General features: G+C 39.4%; 1 protein-coding gene across 2 annotated transcripts in view; it reads right to left on the bottom strand.

Moving 5' to 3' along the window:
* LOC5574679 (fukutin-related protein) overlaps positions 1-21,366 on the bottom strand; it is a 46,006-nt gene that overhangs the window by 9,389 nt on the left and 15,251 nt on the right. For both annotated transcript variants that reach the window (XM_021845947.1, XM_021845948.1), the window contains one exon: positions 16,622-16,738. In XM_021845947.1, the coding sequence (XP_021701639.1) occupies positions 16,622-16,738 (117 nt within the window). The remainder of the gene's footprint in view (positions 1-16,621; positions 16,739-21,366) is intronic.

Raw genomic sequence — 21,366 nt, 5'->3', positions numbered from 1 at the left:
CTTATGTTCGATGTCCGTGTGACATGGGAACATTTCCAGAAACCTGGAGCAAATTACCAGAACCCCACTCAGTGCCGTCGGTGCCAAAAGTGGGGTCAGGATACAAAACATTGCCGCATGAATGCTAAATGCATGATTTGCTGAGGTTCTTCTCACGCTAATGATGTCTGTCTTGTGAAGGAAGATACTAAAATGGTTGTATGGACAAATTGTGGGGGCAACCATAATTCCAACTTTTTGGATTGCTCTTCTTCTAAACGAACCGTTGAGGCTCGTACCAGGCAGATACACGGACATGTTTTTCACCAATACTCATTTTTCAATTAACAATCGCTTGCCTAATTGTCATACCCATCAGGTATATTATAGTAATGCTCATTTTCTTTCGTTGGTTAACCGTTTGAAAGTTTTAAATTTTTATGCCTATGTTGTCGCAGGTAATTTCAGATCGTTCCCTTTCCTTCGAATTGTTTCCAATCGAATTGAAATACCCCCGCAGCAAAAAAAAAAGTTATTCTCACTCTGTAGACACTGCTCCGTAATATGATTGAAAAAATTTCTCTTGTGTGTGGAGTGCAATTAGCCCTGCAACGGCACGTGTTTTCCTTTTGGAGAAGTTAATTATTTTGTGCGATAAAATTCTTAATGGATGAGACTTTAATTAAAGTCTTCCGTTGAAATAGTTTGGCTGCTATTGAAGCTCTTGATCGAGGTTAGATATCGTATGTCAAACTCAAATTATGGAATAGAAATTATAATTACCTCATAAAGATTATGAGTACAAACATTTTTGCAGAATATTTTTTAACCTTTAATATACGAAATTTGAGTCAAAATGTAGAACGCTATTTAAAAAATATAAAATATACATAAAAGATCAATAATAATCGAGATTTGGACACCATAGACCAATCTTGGTTAGAATTCCTGACCCACTAACAAGTGAAACTCCCAGTTGAATCCTTAAAATAAATATTAAAATCTGGGAGTGGAAGCCCAATAAATTTTAATAGAATTTCCGCAAATTTCTGCAGGAATCTCTAAAAGAACTTTCGAAGAAGGGCTCAGAATTTCAAAAGAAGTTTCATCCAAAATTTGCATAGATTTTTTATTTCAGAAAAAATATTTTAAAGGATTTTTTTATATTGTCCATTGGAGCGGTTCAAAAAAGTGTGAAAGTCCGATTGAACTTTTTTGGTGGTCATTTGAAGGTGTCCAAGAAATTTAAAAAAATGTTTCAAACACGTTAGTGCTGTCATGTAAGTACAAACTTATCTCATACAAATATATAAGAACTCGTTCTTCAAACCTTAATGAAGCAAGTTGATGGAGAAACAACCTTTTTTAATTAAATTTTATTTGGATATTTTTAGAAGTTTAGAGTCCAAAATTTACATCTCGCATAACTTCTGATCTCGCCCTAAAAGCCATTGGTAACCATGTGTGTAGCTCGTTGTTACTGAGCATCTGAATGGATTTTCATGTTATTTAATAACTCTATGGGGAAGAAAGGATCAATATCTACCTGCCCGTGATGTTGGTTTGGATGCTTATTCCTTCATTTGCTCAGAAACAACGAGCTACGCTCTCGGGCTAGGCATTGGATATATATAGAAAGCGTTGTGTTTGGATGGGCATCTAATTCTTCCGAAAGAGGTGCACTTTGCGAAAGAGGACCACGTGATTATTGAGCTGAAATCGAATTCAGGTTAACTTCTGCGTTCATGAGTCCTCTCATGGCGTAGTGGTTAACGCGCCCCAACTAGAGATCGGGGAGTCGTGAGTTCGATTCTCACTGAGAAGACGTGTAACTTTTTCGCAAATCTTCACATCAATTTGTCCATCTAATCCAATTGCAAATTATATGTAATGTTTAGCTTTTCGGTAGTTGTTAAACTTCCACTCGGCTGGTTGGCCGTAAACCACGATTCATAATTAAAACAAGTATTTATCGAGCAACGGACTCATGTTCCGTAACCGGTCGTTTGAGAACGTCGCGACCCATTGGAAGCCCACACAATAGAAACCTCAGCCAGCGCAGTTGCTGGCTAGTGTAGTGTGCTATTCCTATATCTAAAAAACAATGCGCTCTCGGGCTAGGCATTGGATATATATAGAAAGCGTTGTGTTTGGATGGGCATCTAATTCTTCCGAAAGAGGTGCACTTTGCGAAAGAGGACCACGTGATTATTGAGCTGAAATCGAATTCAGGTTAACTTCTGCGTTCATGAGTCCTCTCATGGCGTAGTGGTTAACGCGCCCCAACTAGAGATCGGGGAGTCGTGAGTTCGATTCTCACTGAGAAGACGTGTAACTTTTTCGCAAATCTTCACATCAATTTGTCCATCTAATCCAATTGCAAATTATATGTGATTTTAGTTGCTGCAACCGTTTGACCAAGGTACCTTTAAGGTACAGGTACAGCAATCTAAGCAGTCAGTGGATGCGGGGAGTGGTAGACAGCGAGGGGAGGAAAATGACAGCTGTCGAGTAGATGAGCTGGCGAGTTTGTTAATGCAATTTTCCCCTCCATCGGTTGCTATCGTCTCCATAGTGCCGTAATATTTATTATTACGTGTTGAAAATTCAAAAGGAACATTTTCTGCAGATAGCAGCAACAGCTTCAGAATACAGGTAAAAAATAAATATATTCCTTATATTAGGTCTAAGTAATAATTCAATTTTGTTCTATTTCAGGATGCTGTTATTCCAACTTTTTGTTAGAAAAGAAACTTAAAATTACCAGAATTGTGTGAATGAGTACACCTTCATTATATTTTTCTTCAAAAATCAGAGGTTGAGGAAAAATTTATTCTCTTTATGTCGACGACAAAAGGACAGCTGAAAAAATGACGAATGTGATTTTCATTAAAGTTGCTGGTATCTTTTAACAACCTTCTCATGTTGTCATCGTAATGAATTATTTCTTTTGATTTTACGGGTCAACTGGTCCAATGTAGGTTTTTTATTCTAATCAAATCGCCACTGGTTCTAAGGATATGTTTAAAACGAATTGAAAGTATAAAGTTTTCCACTTGGTTGTGATTGACGTTCACGAAACAAAATAAAAATTGAAGGGGAAAAAGTTGCTAGGATTTCAAGGCTTGCTGATCTGATGAAGCAACACAAACTTGCCAGCTGTCAAATATTTTTTCAATATGGCGGAATGCTTTAAATTACAGATTGCATTACCTCCCTTATAAATACCTTGCGATTGACCGTCTATCAAAGTTCTATGCAGCAACACTTTATTTCTTCGCATGCTTTGAATAATCTCGGCAAGTTTGGTGAATATTTGATTGATGTGGTGGAATATTTGTACGAAATGGATATTGATGAGATTATGAAGGGTCTCTGTTGGGGATTATTCTGAACTGTCATCGATATGGGAATGGCTATGGTAATTTCTTCACAGATTCTATCCAGAATCTTTAGTGGTTTTCTCTGGTTATTCTACTTTGATGTTTTTCTTAGAATCCATGGGTTGTACTAGGGATTCCACCAGAAATTATTCCTGGGGTTCTACCATGACTTTGATCAATAATTTCGTTAGAAATATATCTACAGATTCAACCAGAAATTTCTCCGGGGAAAATTCTTAAGGTGGCACTCTTCCAGAGATTGCTTCAATGGTTCCTCTTCTAATTATTTAGATTTTCACCACTGAATCCTTCAAAGATCAATCCAAAAAAATCCTCTAGTGATTTCTTCATTAATTTTTCAGAGCATACTCGAAGGCTGCCTCCAAGAATTCTTCCAGAGATTCCTTCGGAAATTTCTCTAGAAGTAAGTTCCAAAGATTCCATCGTGCATTATTCAGGAATCACATACGAACTCTTTCAGATACTTCTCAAGATATTCATTACCAGAAACTCACTCCAGTATTTCTTTTGATGAAATCGCCAGAAAGACTGATAGATTCTCTATAAGAACTGGAGGGATTCCAGATGGAATTCTTGGAGGAATTCTAGATGGAATTCTAGGAGGAACTCCTTATGAAATAGTTATAAGAACTCCTGATGGAATCCATAGAGGAACTCTTAATAGAATTCCCGAAGGAATTACAGGTGGAATCTTTGAAGGATCTCTTGGTGAAATCCATAGAGAAACTTCTCATAGAATTGCTAGAGGAACTCCTGGAGAAATCCCTAAAAGTACCTGTTGATACTGGACCAGAGAAACTACTGATTTTTGATAGCGTTTATTGAACAGTAGTGCTTCAAAGCTGAAATACACAATTTTTGTTATAAGTGTCAAATAAGAAGCAAAAGTCATACATACAATTCAGTGTTCTTCTCTAAACTAAGGTATCCACGCATCAACTGTGCCTAATTCTCACGAACTCTGGTACTATAAATCGACTAATTAGATATGTAAACTAAGAATTCATGAGTACATACTTGCGACTTTCGATGCTCAACTATTCGTCGCTGCTCACCTATATTGAGTCGTCTGATTAGGTTGTCTAATGAAATTCCGTATTTTAGTATAATGGATAATTCAGGATATATAGTGGGTACCTACTTGTCTATAAGATAATGGTTAACAAATTCACCAAAGCTAATAATATAATTTAATCAAACTCGTATTCTCACTCTCTAAGTAGGGTTGTAGATTTTGTGATTATGTCTAGTCACTGTGTTGACAGTAGCAATAGGACAATAGCAATGTTGAAGTAGCAATAGACTGACGCACTCATGAAGCAGAGATGTCTGTGTCGAGAGGGTTGCCAGTAGAATTGTGGCGCGGCAACATCCTCCCCCCGATGAAATCCTCGGGCCTTGAGGTTTCATCATCGTTGGCTATCTCAAGTATGGCAAGTTTCGAAACTGGCCGTCGAAGTACTCCACTGGCAGTTTGTACTAGTGCTTGCCTGACGACGCCATCTGCAGCGGGAATGACCTCCAAAATACGCCCCCTGGTCCATCCATTCCGTTTCTTATCTTCCACTATCAGAACCAGTTCTCCTGGCTGTACGTTTCTGGATTTGGCAAACCATTTCGTACGCTTGGTAAGGGTGGGCAAGTATTCACGCACCCATCTTTTCCAGAATCTATCTAGTTGTTTCTGTAATATACTCCAGGATCGGCCGAGCTCTTGAGGTTTATCAACTTTTAGAACAGAAGGCGCGATAACTCCCGATGAACTACCAAGCAGGAAATGATTGGGTGTCAATGCTTCCTGCTCAGTGGACAACAGTGGTAGATACGTTAACGGCCGACTGTTGACGATTGATTCTGCTTCGACTAGTAACGTTTGATATGCCTCGTCGTCCAGTTTTTCGTCGCAATATGCTACCGAGAGTGCAGATTTCATAGATCTTACCATTCGCTCCCAGGACCCACCCATGTGTGGTGCTCCGGGAGGGATGAATTTCCATGTAGTACAAGTGTTTGTAAATGTAGCAGCCAAACCCGTGTTGATCTGTTGTCGAAGAATCCGTTCCGCACCGTGGAAGTTAGTAGCATTATCGCTATAAATCTCAGCTGGTGCTCCTCGACGACCTACGAACCTGCGCACACTCATGATGAAAGCTTCTGTAGTGAGACTGTAAACAACCTCTACGTGAATAGCACGCACGGTTAAACACGTAAAAAGCGCTACCCATCGCTTAACACAATTTCGACCTCTTTTTAGGGAAATAGGGCCGAAATAATCCACCCCAACATACGTGAAGGGACGGGTGAAGGGTGATAAACGGGCTTCTGGAAGCGGAGCCATTTGAGGGACTAACGGAAGTGCTTTTCTGATTCTACAGAAAAAGCAACGGCTAGCTAGGTTCCTTACGTGCCTGCGAAGATTGGGAATATAGAATCGTTGGCGAACTTCATTAACGATCGTCTCATTGTTTCCATGCTTGAATCGTCGATGAAAGTCTTCTAGTATTAGATTGGTGACGTGATGCTTTTTGGGGAGGATAATAGGATATTTCACGTCACGAGTCACTCGTTTCGCAGCGCCTATACGACCATCGACCCGTAGTACTCCATGCGTATCAATACGAGGAGTAAACGGATAAAGAACGCTGTTTTTCTCGACAACATTTCCTTCGGCGGACTTTATTCCTTTGGGATTTGTCATCGCAATCATTTCTTCTGGATAACAGTCCCATTGAATCATCCTAAATAGCGTGGCTTCTGCTTTTTGAAGCTCTTTCGTGGACAAATGACCACAGCTACGATTTTGAACAGGTGTCCGACTGTTTGAAACGAAACGCCATACATATGCAGTTGAACGTAGTAGTTTCTTCCATGTGGAAAATCGTGTTACATCCACAATGCTTTCGGGAACACAGATTTCTCGATGCAGGTAACACGAACGTACTTCTGCTTCCTCTTGTTTTTCCGGTTCTGCAGTGGGCCATGCAACCTCTGGAGACTGCAAGAATTTCGGTCCGCTGTACCAAATGCTGTTGATGTCAAAATGAGGGCCCACGCCCCACTTAGTGGCTTCGTCTGCAGAATTCATATTGGATCTAAGCCATCTCCATTCTTCGCGTTTCGTTGTTTCCAAAATTTCACTGACTCGATGGGCAACAAATGAACGATACCTGTACGGGTCTCCCTTGATCCAAGTATGGGCAGTGCTGGAATCTGTCCAGAGAAACCGGTTTTTTATCGGAAACGTGTGGCCGTCTATTACAAGCTTCATCATACGCACTCCTAGTACGCAAGCTTGAAGCTCCAACCTGGGAATGCTCATCATCTTCAGTGGAGCTACTTTTGCTTTAGCAGCTACCAATGCTACTTCTGCTTCTCCACGGTCGTTAATTATCCGAAAATAACATGCACAAGAATATGCGGCTGGACTGGCATCTACAAATATATGTAGCTGGATATTGTTAACGCTGAGTCGGTTTGGATAACGGAAGTAACTTCGTGGTATCCGGACTTGATCGATATCCTGCAATATCTTCACCCACTCTCGCCAGCGCTGGAAGATGTTGTCGTCCACTTGCTCGTCCCATTTTGTCCCGGCTCGCCAAACATCTTGGATGAGAACTCTCCCAAATATCAAGTAAGGCGCTAGAAGTCCAATTGGATCAAAAAGCGTCATCACACATTGCAGAATTTGGCGCTTAGTTGGTCTCACATCTTCTTGTATTATTTTCTTGATGTTTTCTCTCATAGTCGTCTCAAAATGCAATACATCTTCTTCGCTGTTCCATAGCATTCCCAGGACGCGATCTGGTAGTCCACCACAATCTGCGTTAAGCTTTTTCACGACGGTATCTGGATTTTCTCCTAAATGTTCGAGTACCGCAGAACTATTGGAACACCAATTGCGTATCTCGAAGCCGCCTCTCCTATGTATTTCTCGAACCTCTTCCACCACTTGCTTTGCCTCTGCCTCGTCCGGAAAGCTGTCGAGGTAGTCGTCAACATAGTGGTTGTAAACGATACCTTCTACAGCTCTAGGAAACTCCTTGGAAAATCTTCGAGCATTAGTGTTTTTTACGAAATGAGCTGTGGCCGGGGAGCTTGTTGATCCGAATGTAGCAACGTTCATAACAAATATGTCAGGTTTCTTCGAGGCATCAGGGGACCATAAAAAACATTGTGCGTAACGATCAGAATGGTTGATAAGTATTTGGTGAAACATCTGTTTTATGTCCCCGACAACTGCTACCCGATGTTGTCGGAAGCGAAATAGCACAGACGGCAGAGAAGACAATTGATCGGGTCCTTTCAACAGCATACTATTCAACGATACACCATCTACCTTAGCTGAGGCATCCCATATAAGACGAATCTTTGATGGCTTTTTGGGATTCACTACTACCCCTAATGGAAGGAACCATATTCGACGTGGATCAGCTATGGACATTTCTTCTACGGATGCTCGGTGGGCGTATCCATTATCCAGGTATTCTTGTATCTGATGCTGAATGTTCTCCTTCAAGACTGGATCCTTTTCTATTCTGCGTTGTAGACATCGTAATCTTTTGACAGCCATTGGGAAGCTGTCAGGAAACTCGAATTGATCAAATCTCCACAAAAGCCCAGACTCGTATCGTTCACCAACGAAGATTGTAGTTTCCTCCAGTATTTTGAGGGCCCTTTGGTCCTCTTTTGAAAGACATTCGTTCATTGGGCGCGCACCAACGTCCTCCATAGAAAAGTACGCCTTGACTGTATCCTCCATAGCTGTGTCTCCGTCACATTCGCAGATGTGATAACTGACCATTGGAGATTCGCCATTTTTATGGCCGCCGTAAACGCACCATCCAAGGCGAGTCTTCACTGCAACTGGAACACCTTCTTCTCCTTCACGTACTTTTAGTGGGAGTGATAATTTGAGATTGTCAACCCCAATAAGTAAACGGGGCACCGCATCGTGATATTCTTCAACAGGGATTCCTCGAAGATGTTGATAGCTCTGCTTTAATTCTTTGATGGGCAAAGTCTGCATTGGTAAATCTAAAGACTTGGTAGTGCCGACATCGCTTATCCAGAAACGTTCCATGTCTCCTCGACCCGAGATTCCAAACGCAACTCTCTTTGAATGCTTTTCTTCGCGTGTCACATTACCGGTCCATTTCAAACATAGCGGCCTGCTATATCCATCAACTCCTAGTTTATCTGCCAGACTACTCTCGATCATCGAAAGAGAGGAGCCCTCGTCCAAAAAGGCAAAGGTGTTGATGATTGACTCTTGCCCATACAACGTGACTGGAATTATTCGAAATAGAAGCTTGCAATGGATACTATGGAACATATGGTTAACAATTTGATTTTTGTTAGGTGCTGACTGTTTTGCTTCAGTAGGATGTAGCAATGGATGGTGGCGATAATAGCAACCTTCGATGCCACAGCGATTAGTGTTGCGGCATGCTCTACGCCCGTGGCCAAAGAGACAGGTGCGGCACAGATCTTGACTCTGGATTTTTTTCCAACGATCATCGATGGACATGGCCAGAAAAATTTTACAATCTTTGGCTCTGTGTCCAAACTTACGGCAAACAGAACATTCTACACCTGTCGTAACCTGTGTTTCGTATTTAATCCCACTTCCTTCACAATTTTGTTGCATACCATCACCAGCATTTGAATGGACGAAGCTACCGTCGGCATGTCTCTGCTTATCACGTTTGTTTGTAGTGAAAGTGGACACACTGTATGCATCTTCTACTATTTCTTCCATAAAAGCGCTAAAGGTCTTCAGATTAACAGTGATCGCCTGTTTCCGGTACGATGCCCATTTCATTCTATATTCGGCTGGGAGTTTTCCTACGAGATCTTTCAATAGTGTCGGATTTTCCAAATGTTCCAGCAGATTCGCGGCAATTATATGATCGCAAAGACCTTGTACTGATGTTCCGAACTCAATTAACGTATCCAATTTGTCTGCTCGTGGGGCTATTGAAGCTTTCACCTTGTCGATAAAAGACTCTATTAGTAGATCGGGCCGACCAAACCTCATTCGTAGAGATTCAATAACTTGTGGAGTGGATGCCGGAAGGATTAAGCGGCTTCTTACAGACTCCCAGGCAGCGCCTTTTAGACAACGTTGTAAACGAATCATGTTCTCACCATTACTATACCCACAGGCCTGCGTTGTATAGTTATAATGACTGATGAATACAGGCCAGTCAGCTGGATCACCGTTAAACGTCGGTAGATCACGTGGTAGAACCTGTCTAGCTGCCAATTGCTCTTGAGTGGGCCCGGCGTCTGGCACGCTATGATGCTGTGCCACTGGTGGTTCGCTGCTGCTCGTTTGCTGCGAGTGCGCGACAGTTTGTATCAACTGCGGTTGGGGACGCTCCAATACCGAGTTTCTTCCCATAGATGAAGATTGGGCTGCCGCTGGACAGGCATTTCTATTGTTCTGTTCCGAACGCGCGACTTCACGCTGCTGTTCGAATGGGTGATTATTTGGCAAAGGAATGCTGTTGTGTAATGAACGCGCGTGTTTTCGCAGCTGTTCGAAATTCATGGTGGGTTCCGGTCTGCCCGTGGCGATAGGAGAAATTTGCCAATCTATGTCCTTGTGCTGGAATTCAGATGGTGGGTCGATATTCGGAATATTCGGACGAGTTTTAGAAACCGCCCCCTTGGGTTTCACTGTGGCCGTTGTTTCATCTTGCTTGCCCTGGTTTCGCATTTCGAGTTGCAGTTTATGTAGTTGATCTTGCAGCATACGAATTTGTTGTTGGGATTCTTCTTCACGCATCTTGAGCTTTTCTTTCAAGTCTTTAACAAGCTCTGATTCATCGAAGATTTCCGTCACGGGACCCTGCTCTTGAGCCTGCTGAGTTCTAGTGGCAGGTCCAGCACTTATGTTGTTTTTTGTTCCGCCTATCGCACCCTGTTCTTCTTTTTCGGCTGCCACATTTTTATGCTGTCGTACCCAATCCATAGTTCGGTTGCTCCGTGCCGATACACTAAAGATGCTACGACGGCTACGCACACTCTGATCGTCACCTTCTTCGTGTACCGTAAGCAACTGATGTTTTTGTTCAAGGTGCTTCTTTTGTAGCTCATGTTCTCTTAACATTTGCTTTCTCTCCAAGTCTTGTTGCTCTGCTAGATATGCCAAATGCTGTTGAGTTCGAAGTCTCTGACTTGAGGATATTGATTTCGCAGACGGTGCTATACTACCAGTCGGATGGCGTTCGGCCGAAAGACATCTCGAACAAATCCAATCGCGCATCTCTACGGAAGCCGTAACGCCGGCGCAGGAGAAATGCCACCAACCATCGCATTTATCACAACAAACGAAGTTGTCTTCCGTATGAGGCCGGTTACAGGCAACACAGCCGGACAGCATTGGCTCTGGCGTCCGATTAAGATCACTCATAATGGAGATGAATTCTTTGAAGTTTGTTGATACTGGACCAGAGAAACTACTGATTTTTGATAGCGTTTATTGAACAGTAGTGCTTCAAAGCTGAAATACACAATTTTTGTTATAAGTGTCAAATAAGAAGCAAAAGTCATACATACAATTCAGTGTTCTTCTCTAAACTAAGGTATCCACGCATCAACTGTGCCTAATTCTCACGAACTCTGGTACTATAAATCGACTAATTAGATATGTAAACTAAGAATTCATGAGTACATACTTGCGACTTTCGATGCTCAACTATTCGTCGCTGCTCACCTATATTGAGTCGTCTGATTAGGTTGTCTAATGAAATTCCGTATTTTAGTATAATGGATAATTCAGGATATATAGTGGGTACCTACTTGTCTATAAGATAATGGTTAACAAATTCACCAAAGCTAATAATATAATTTAATCAAACTCGTATTCTCACTCTCTAAGTAGGGTTGTAGATTTTGTGATTATGTCTAGTCACTGTGTTGACAGTAGCAATAGGACAATAGCAATGTTGAAGTAGCAATAGACTGACGCACTCATGAAGCAGAGATGTCTGTGTCGAGAGGGTTGCCAGTAGAATTGTGGCGCGGCAACAGTACCGTAATCTGGGGTAACATTGATCAGCGGGGTAACATTGATCGGTATGATCCTTCTCGTAAAAAGTTAAAATCATCATTTATTGATGAAATATTTTCAAAGCATGAATGATGCCTCTCTTTCTTACATTCATAAGCTAATAAAAATTGAGGTTTTTGTGAAAATTGCATTTCATTCATGCGTAAATTTATCAACATTTTGAATCAATGATTTTTATCTTTACGGATTACACTACCAAAGATTCATGTCTCACACAAGTTCTGCAAATGGTATGAGCAAGGAAAATGTGATTGTTACTAGAAATGGCATCGCCGAAAACGATTCCGTTGTCAAATCTTTCATAATTTTATTCAATTAAGAATCATTAACGAACTACTATTGGGAATTCAGAATTTCCTTAGGAAATTGCCTACCTTTAGGCGTTTTTCACGGTTCAAAGTGATTTTATTTTTGAAATAACTCAAAAAGTAAATGACTTGTAAAAGTTTGGTCTTCATATTCGGCTTCAGGGGCCATGATTTAAGTAAGCAACGACATTTTCAATATTACCGAACGTTGTTTACATGGGTGATCAATGTTACCCCATATCAGCTAAATCAAAAAATCACTTAAAACATTTATTCAAACATACTTAAATCTTTTGTAAATCAAAATGCAGTATATGGTCACGAGCGGTGGGTGCCAGTACTTGTTTTAAAAATATAAAACCTGCTACATTTGCATTTTCAAATGAAAAATTTAAGAAATATCCCAAAAAGTGATCAATGTTACCCCGGATTACGGTACTTCTGATGTAATCCCTGGAGTAGTTCCAGGTGAAATCTCTAGAGAAACTGCTGATGTAATCGCTAGAGAAACTCCTGAAGGAATCTACATAGGAACTCCTGATGAAATTTCTGATAAAAATCCTGATGGAACTCCTGATAGAATCCCTAGAGGAACTCCTTATGGTATCCCTTGAAGAAATCCTGATGAATTTTCTTGAAGAACACCAGATATAATCTCTGGAGGAACTCCTGATGGAATCTCTGGAGGAAGTCCAGGTGGAATCTATGAAGGAACTTTCGATGGAATCCCTGGAGGAACTCCTGATGACGTCCTCAGAAGAACTCTCAGAGGTACTCCTGATTGAATCCCTATAGGAAATCCTGATGGAATTCCTGGAGAAACTCCTGATGGAATCCTTGGAGGAATTCCTAAAGATATTATTGAAGGAACTCCAGATGGAATCCGTGGATGAATTCCTTAGAACAGTTATCAGAGTCACTTCTGATAAAATTCCTGGAGGAACTTCTGATGGAATCCTTGAAGGAATTTCTAGAGATATTCTCGAAGGAACTCGAGATGGAATCATTGGAGGAACTTCTGATATAATCTCTAGAGGAACTACTGAATTAATCTCTATACCCAGACAACCAAAATGTACATATAACGAAATCACCTGGAGGCTCTATATGTGCAAAATTTCACTTATAAGATGTTGCGAAACGGCCTTCTACGTACAAAAGTGGAGGCGATATGCGTGCATATATTATGTGATAAATAATAACATGCAATACGAGTGTATAAATATTCTACCGAACTAACCTGCAATATTATGCGACTTAACTTATGATAACAAATGATGATTTGACAGCTGCTACGGATTGGTCCGACTTACTATGTACGTGTGCACGGGACGAAACAAAATGTACAAATGAACTCAGAAAGAAGAGTTTTATGCTAGGAAACTCATCAATCTGACGAGTTTATCCACGGTGTTTAGCGAGTTTGATGTAATTAGTATGAATAAACGAGTTGTAACGTGAACTTTCATGCGATTTCTGGTTGTCTGGGTAGAAACTCCTGATGAAATTCCTGGAGGAATTTCTGATAAGATTCCCGATAGAACTTCTAATAGAATCGCTAGAGAAACTATCCCTAGAAGAAATCCTAATGCAATTTCCCAAAGAACTCCTGATATAACATTTGGTGGAACTTCTGATAGAATCTCTGGAAAAATTCCAGGTGGAATCTCTGAAGGAATTCTTGATGGAATCCCTGGAGGGACTCCTGATGAAATCGCCAGAAAGACTCTGATACAAGCCCTAAAGATACTCCTGATAGAATCCCTATATAAACTGCTGATGGAATCCCTGGAGGGATTCCAGATGGAATTCTTGGAGGAATTCCTAAAGATATTCGTGAAGGAACTCCTGATGGAATCATTGGAGGAACTCCTTATGAAATCGTTAGAAGAACTCCTGATGGAATCCCTGGAGGGACTCCTGATGAATTCGCCAGAAAGACTCTGATACAAGCCCTAAAGATACTCCTGATAGAATCCCTATAGAAACTGCTGATGGAATCCCTGGAGGGATTCCAGATGGAATTCTTGGAGGAATTCCTAAAGATATTCGTGAAGGAACTCCTGATGGAATCATTGGAGGAACTCCTTATGAAATCGTTAGAAGAACTCCTGATGGAATCCCTAGAGGAACTCCTTATAGAATTCCTGTAGGAATTACAGGTTGAATCTCTGAAGGAATTCTAATAGAATTGCTGTTCCTGTTGAAATCCCTGAAGGAAATCCTGATGGAATCCCTAGAAGAACATCTGAAGAAATCCCCAGAAGAACTCATGGTGGAATCCCTAGAGAAACTACCGATGGTCCGATGGAATCCCTAGATGAACATCCGATGGAATACCTAGAGAAACTCCTAATGGAAACCCTGAATGGAACTCCTGATTTAATCTTTTGGTAGGACTCATGATTGAATCCTTAGTAGTCCTCCTGGAGGAAATTTTGATGGAGTTCCTGTTGGAATCTCTGATGAATCCCTGGAAGGACTTTAAAACCAATCCAACTGGATGAATTCTTGGTAAAATTCCTGTTGGATTCCTTGTAGGAATTCCTGGTACAATCCTTGGAGGAATTCTGTATCGAACTATTGATGAAATCAACAGTAGAACTGCTTGTGTGTTTGCTTAACAAATATATTAAAGATTGTGGGAAAACGCCAGTGGTATATATAAAAACAACTCTAGAGCGCACATTTGACGCATTATTACTTGCCACCCATCTGCATCGGCAGTTCATGGGACGTCGAAGCTTCAATTTGACATGCTGACGTAGATGTTCGTACAACATCTTCATAGACGGTACGATCTGTTCGTCAAACATTTGGCTTTGCCCACTGGTGGTTTGAGCAAAATCAAACCCGTTCGATTTTGGCCGACCGATTCGCCAACCTTCAAATCGGTTTCACAAACTGTCAAATTGGTTCGTCAAGCAGCATCACATACGGTCAAACATAGCACCAAAAAAAATCGTCACCATCAGCATGCTGGTGATAGAAATGCGAAGATGAAAAAATGATGGAAAAAGTCCGAAACGTAAACAACAGGACCAGCAGCTGTCAAATAAGTGAGGTTAGGCTCGTCATATGCAGCGCTCTATTGTTCAATAATAGTAACATATTGATGCGAAAAATGTACATTTGTAAAGTTCCACTTTGTGCGTAACTTTAATGTGGCATTACGTTTGGTAGAATTTGAATTCAAATGGCTGTTTTGGTGTTATGAAATAGGGGTGGGCGTTTTGTCCCCAGTGTTGATTGAAGTTTAGGTCCTTCGATGAGCTTTTTAGGACAAATTTAACATATTTTTTGCATGTAATACAAACTACGACAGTGTACAAGTTGGCTCTCAGCTATAGCTTTAAAAATTTGGTTATTTATCGACCTAATCAATTACCTTGAGAATCGCACAAAATGGCAACGAAAACAGCGAAAAACGTTTTTAACGATTTTCTTGAGAAAAACACATAAAAATATATTAATAGAAGCATTTTTATCAATTTTCTATGATCTAGGGTGAAAAATAGTATTCTAAAACACATCGTTCGTCCAAATCGAGGGTGGCGCGTTTTGCCCCCTATGGGCATATTACCTCTAGTTCCCCTAATTGGAAGACTCTTCTACTGGTCGTGCTCTTCTAGATGAATAAAATAGTGTAAAAACCCCTTTTAATGCGTTGGTTAAACAAACAGTATCTATTACAGTCAGATCTCCTATTAGATGCTGCCCTCCACTTTACGCCCACCGTAATTTCTCAGCTGTCATTCAATTTATTCCAGTGAAATATAATAGGTAATAAGCTCTTATTATACCTAAGTCACAAATGATCTTCGTCCGATTGAAAAGAGCTTAGGAATTGCGGTGTGAGGAAAGTGGGTGACGTTATAGGAGATCTGACTGTATGTTTTCCAATGCTTCATTTCTCCCTACAAAAGCACCCATAAATTGTACCCAAGGGGTCGGTAGGCGTGCCTGGCAATTTTCGAATTGATGAAAATTTAATCGATCCGGAGGCTGATGATAAGCTCATCTGCATGCAAGAAACGTACCGATCGGACATTGAGGAACAAGCACGCACAACATTCCCATATAGATAATACATATGCGGTGTCATCGGGTGGTCGTCCAACAGTCCGTGTCGGAAAGTCGGGTCGATGTCGTCTGCCTGTGGGCGTTCTGTCCTTGCCGGAAACCGGCAAGGAATCAAACGCTTTCAACCAAGACATCCGTCCTACGGTCATTGCGGATATCGTCGTCTTGGGATCACGTCCGATTTTGATGGTCGAAACCGGATAAGTATACGAAACCCAAAATTGTCGGTACGATAATGGAATGCAAAGCTTCCCTTGTGGATTAGGTCTCACCTTGTCGCCAACTGACTATGTAGAGTAAGATGGGGCAAGGATTCGAGCGTAAATGAAAAAATAACACTATTTCCTACTACAAGTGATAAGCAATATAAACCAACTATGGATTTTGAATCTTTAAGCTAAAATGTTATTTAACAAAATTTTGTAAGATTTGTTTTTTTTAATTTTTAACACTTTTTACAAAATTTCATCCAACTTGGGGATGACTGGACATAAATACATTCAACCCAATCATGGAATGATGTTTGCATAGAAACATACACTGAATTCAAATCTGAAATTTGCTCTATATAAGAAAACATACCCATTCGAACTTTTGCCCCACCTTGCTCTATGTGTACAGGTTCAAAGACAGCTGTTCAGAATCACATAGCTTTTCAACTTTCGATGTCACATTCCTTGAAGGGGGTCGAGAAAGCGGGTATTGTTTCCGAAAGAGTTCACATCGGGCACCGGAAGCAGATGCAATATAATCCTTGTTCGTCTTACCTTGACGTTAGCCAGTTTAGCTTGGATGTAGAACAGATCCGGAAATGGAGACGATAATGTATCGGGCATCTCCTTCAGCAGGGCCGTTTCCACGAGGATGGCATGCTTCTGTTTGTACTGAAAGTGAAGAGAATGGAAAGGGTATTTATTGTAGCTCAAAATTAAATCTAGTGTCGATTTTTATTGCATGAGAGTTTCAAGCATTTGTAAGAAAGTTTTCAGATAATATTACAGCTCTAAATGAACGTTTCAAGTAAACTCTGCAATTTAGATACCATTTTGATTCATATTACGGACAGCTTTTAATTTCAGACACTCTTCTTTGTATGGGAAACATTTCACACGAAATGTTTCAATTTTTGCCGTTCAAAAGTTCTCATTTTTGAGGCTCGTTTTAGTCAACATTATCCATAGAAATCTATAAGATTTTTTTTTTCGAATTTCTCTATTAGTATCATTCCAAACATTACATTCATGTCTTATGTCTAGGTGTTCTGTGTTATTAGACAACACTATCATCCTAATTTGGTAAAACAAATTTAAGATTTTATTAACATTTTGTTAACAACATATTACATTTCACTTGCTGTAGCAGTTCAGATTTTTTACAGGTGAGTTGATTTCACCTGCTTATAAGAGAAAAAAAAAACGCTTTAAATATACTTAACCTAACTTAACCTAAATATATAAAGCATGAAACGTGGCAATAGAAGATTGTAACGATTTTTGCCTGAAATTATTTATTATTTTATTTGACATTTTTTCCAATGTTTCAACATTGGATATTCTATGTAACTCATTGGTACTATACCAGGGAGGAAGTCTCAGAATCATTTTCAAAATTTTATTTTGAATGCTCTGCAGAGCTTTTTTCCTGGTATTACAACAGCTAGTCCATATTGGTACAGCATACAACATGGCTGGCCTGAAAATTTGTTTGAATACCAAAAGCTTGTTCTTAAGACAAAGTTTTGATTTTCTATTAATAAGGGGATAGAGACATTTTACATATTTATTACATTTATCTTGAATGTCCTCAATGTGATTTTTGAAAGTTAAATTCTTATCTAGCATGAGCCCTAGATACTTAACTTCATCTGACCAATTTATTGGAACCCCTCTCATTGTGACAACATGTCTACTTGAAGGTTTCAAATAAAGAGCTTTTGGTTAATGTGGGAATATTATTAGTTGAATTTTGGAAGCATTAGGAGAAATCTTCCATTTTTGCAAGTATGAAGAAAAAATATCCAAACTTTTTTGCAATCGACTACAGATGACACGCATGCTTCGTCCTTTGGCGGAGAGGCCTGTGTCATCCGCAAACACAGATTTTTGACATCCCTGAGGTAACTCAGGTAAGTCAGATGTGAAAATATTGTATAATATTGGTCCCAAAATGCTGCCTTGAGGAACACCAGCTCTTACATGAAGTCTTTCAGATTTGGAGTTCTGATAATTAACCTGAAGTGTACGATTTGACAGATAACTTTGAATTATTTTAACAATGTATGTTGGAAAATTAAAGTTTTTTAATTTTACAATCAAACCTTCATGCCAAACACTGTCTATGAGAATTTATAATGCTCAACTGCCTTACACGCCTCTTCAGTGGTTTGCCAATTTCAATTAATGATTGGACTTATCTATTTATGATTTTCATGAGCTGTCCGTAATTCGAATCAAAGTGTCCGGAATATGAAACAAAGGTGAAGAAGCGTCCGGAATATGAATCATAGAAAGTCCGCACATTTCTATTTATTTAAAATAATTCATGTAGCGGATTCAAAATCTTCACCCACCATTCGAAAGTTAATTGTTTTTAAAGTTCTATAACCCGGCGGAATCGTACAGAATGATTTTTTTTTATATATTTTCTAATGAGTTATACTTCACTGAGGCCTTAAGTGTCCGTAATATGAATTAAAACGGTATCTTTGTTAGTTAGAAGCAGAGTCGTAGCGTGACCTTACGGTGCCCTTGGCAAAGTTTCCTTTGAGCGCACCTAAGCCATTTTTTCATGATGCATGATGCATCCCAAATAACCATGCTGCCCAAGCTGTAAATTATGGATACAAACGGTGTCCATAAAGCTAGCATTACGGTATAACTACTGTTAAAGTTTATTTAGAGTTTGAAAATGCCTCACAAATGTCCACTCAATGTTATGATATTCCCACGTCAATATGGATCTATAGACTAATTCAATTGTCTGCTCATTGTAAAATGCAACTAAAGGTTCTCCGTCTCATGTTCCGTTTCCTGGCTCAAAAACAGACGGCTTAAGCGCCATCCACAAAAAGGACCGTCTTTCGAGTAATGGTTGCCCGACAAGAAACCCAACTTTCGTGCGGGTTTATTGTACAATTTAGGACTTATTTAATAATTTAATAATTTAGGAAACGATACAGAAATCTTAAATGGTATAGTTGATTTCTCAGATATGGAGGTCGCCTTAAGCGATTCTCAAAAAAAGTTGATGCTGACCGTCGTTCTTCCGACACTCCTCACGAGTATCATCACTGAAAGAACTCACTTATTCAAATTTTCATGTCTGTTTCAGACACGTGAGCGCAGCAAACAAATAATTAATGATGGCTGACGTATTATTGGCAATGTATCAAGAATCGAATTTTGAATTCGACTACATCCATTGTACAACAATATTCCGCTCAAAACGTAATCGTATTTGTTTATTCAATTACAAATGACTTTTCCTACAGTTATTTTGGTTGTTCAAGCAAACTTAGATGTAGATATAAGTGACTAAGATATTTTTCTCTAGCGCTTTGTTGGGAGTAATTTTCTAACTAATAAGCTATTCGTCGGATACGTCTCATTGAATTGATCAACTTTGTCGAAGACATCAAATTTATATCTAATCACTGATTTGAGATACATGTGAATGAATTGTCATTCCTGACCTAACAAGTTTTTTTGGCGAATTGGTCCCGATAAGCTGATCAACTTTGTATCTAATCACTGGATATATAAACGAATGCTATGTTCGCCCTGTTGGATTTTTTCGATGGCCTCTCCAGAGAAAACTCACGGGATTTGGTAGCACTTATTTCTTGAAGCTTGAATTCAATTTTATTAATAAATGACCTAATAGATATAACTACTCACAAAACTCAGCTGGAACTATTTCTCCGACTCTTCAGGATTAATTGGTGATAACCATACTTAGTGTAAATTAATGTAAATAAACCTTTTAACACGTTTTGTAGCGACATGTAAACACTGATTCTGACCTTTTTAGGATACTTTGTAACCGTCAACTGCAAACACCTGACTGCTGACAGCTAGTTGAATTAACTGTTGTGCCTGCGAAAACCGCGGATACGTTCGATTGTCACTCACTAACAAATGGGAAGACTCGCAACCAGAGGCGTCGTTAGGAAACTTAGAGCAGCGCTGCCAGTATCGGCAACACACCCATTAGATTAATTAATTTATTACGCGTGGTAAAGATGGACAAATAATGGGGGAAATTATGAAAAAAAAATCCACACCAATTTTGTATCTCATCACTGCATTGGTATATAATCAAATAAAATAATGATATATTTGACAACTAGTGCCATCTCGCAAGAACATTCTGAACTAATGAGTTTTTAAACAAACAGGTCTCATATAGTTGGCCAACTTTGTTGAAAACACCGACTTCCTATCTCATCACTAGACTGAGATATAAGCAAATGAAATGTTCGACCACAAGCGCCATCTCGGGAGTGCTTTCCGAACTAATAATGCTTCAGGCGAGTGGGTCTCAATAAGTTGTTCATCTTTGTAGATGACACCAATTTTGTGTCTCATCACTGCATTGAGATATAAGCAAATTAAATGATTGCCCAGTAGCGCTATCTTTGGCGTGTTATGCTAACTAACGAGGTTTCAGGTGAATAGATCTCATTTAGTTGATCAACTTTTTCGGAGACACCAACTTTGTATATCATCAATGGACTGAGATATGCGCCTAAAAAAAATTAGCCCAAGCTTGAAAGTATTTCCCGAACTAATAAGGATTCAGGCGAATAGGACTTAATTAGTTGTTCAACTTTGTATCTCATCTCAACAATATTGTATCTCATCACTGGAGTGAGATACAGTTTACTCTACCTTACTCGATATTCTGTATCGCTATAACGAGTTAGAGAACCATAGTAAAAGTTGATTTTCATAGTGTTCTGTAACTGTAACGAGTAAGGGAGAGTTGACTGTATAAACGAAAACAAAATATTAACCTACTTTGTATCTTCACTGGACAGTTACAGCGAATTGAAAGAATTGAAAATTGTATCTGCTATCATGGAGGGCAAATTACATATTTATTTATACATATTTTCGATTGATATTGATACGAGTCTGCGACAAAATAAATACTTCATTTTTATATTCTTTTAGTGTTACATGTATAAACACTATAACTATACGAATAAATTTATAATTATATTAAATGAAAACATAACCAAAATTTAAAATTATAACAGAACGAAAACAAAATATGTTATCGAATATTTCAATGACAAATTAATATCAAATTATGATATCAACTTGATGCTGAAATCAAAATATGTTTTCACCTTGCTATTTTGTTGATGTTGGACTTTGCTCGGGTTTTGAATTAAAACATTCACAAAGTGGAAGTTAGCAGTCCTGTGATCAATTTTGCAAAACACAGCTTTACCCTAAACCTCTTCATTACCTAGATAATGACACTACAAGCACTGTCATATTTATAG

The sequence above is a fragment of the Aedes aegypti genome, chromosome 2 (genome assembly GCF_002204515.2).
Source record: "Aedes aegypti strain LVP_AGWG chromosome 2, AaegL5.0 Primary Assembly, whole genome shotgun sequence".
NCBI classification, from domain to species: Eukaryota; Metazoa; Arthropoda; class Insecta; order Diptera; family Culicidae; genus Aedes; species Aedes aegypti.
This window is presented reverse-complemented; position numbering and strand designations above follow the sequence as displayed.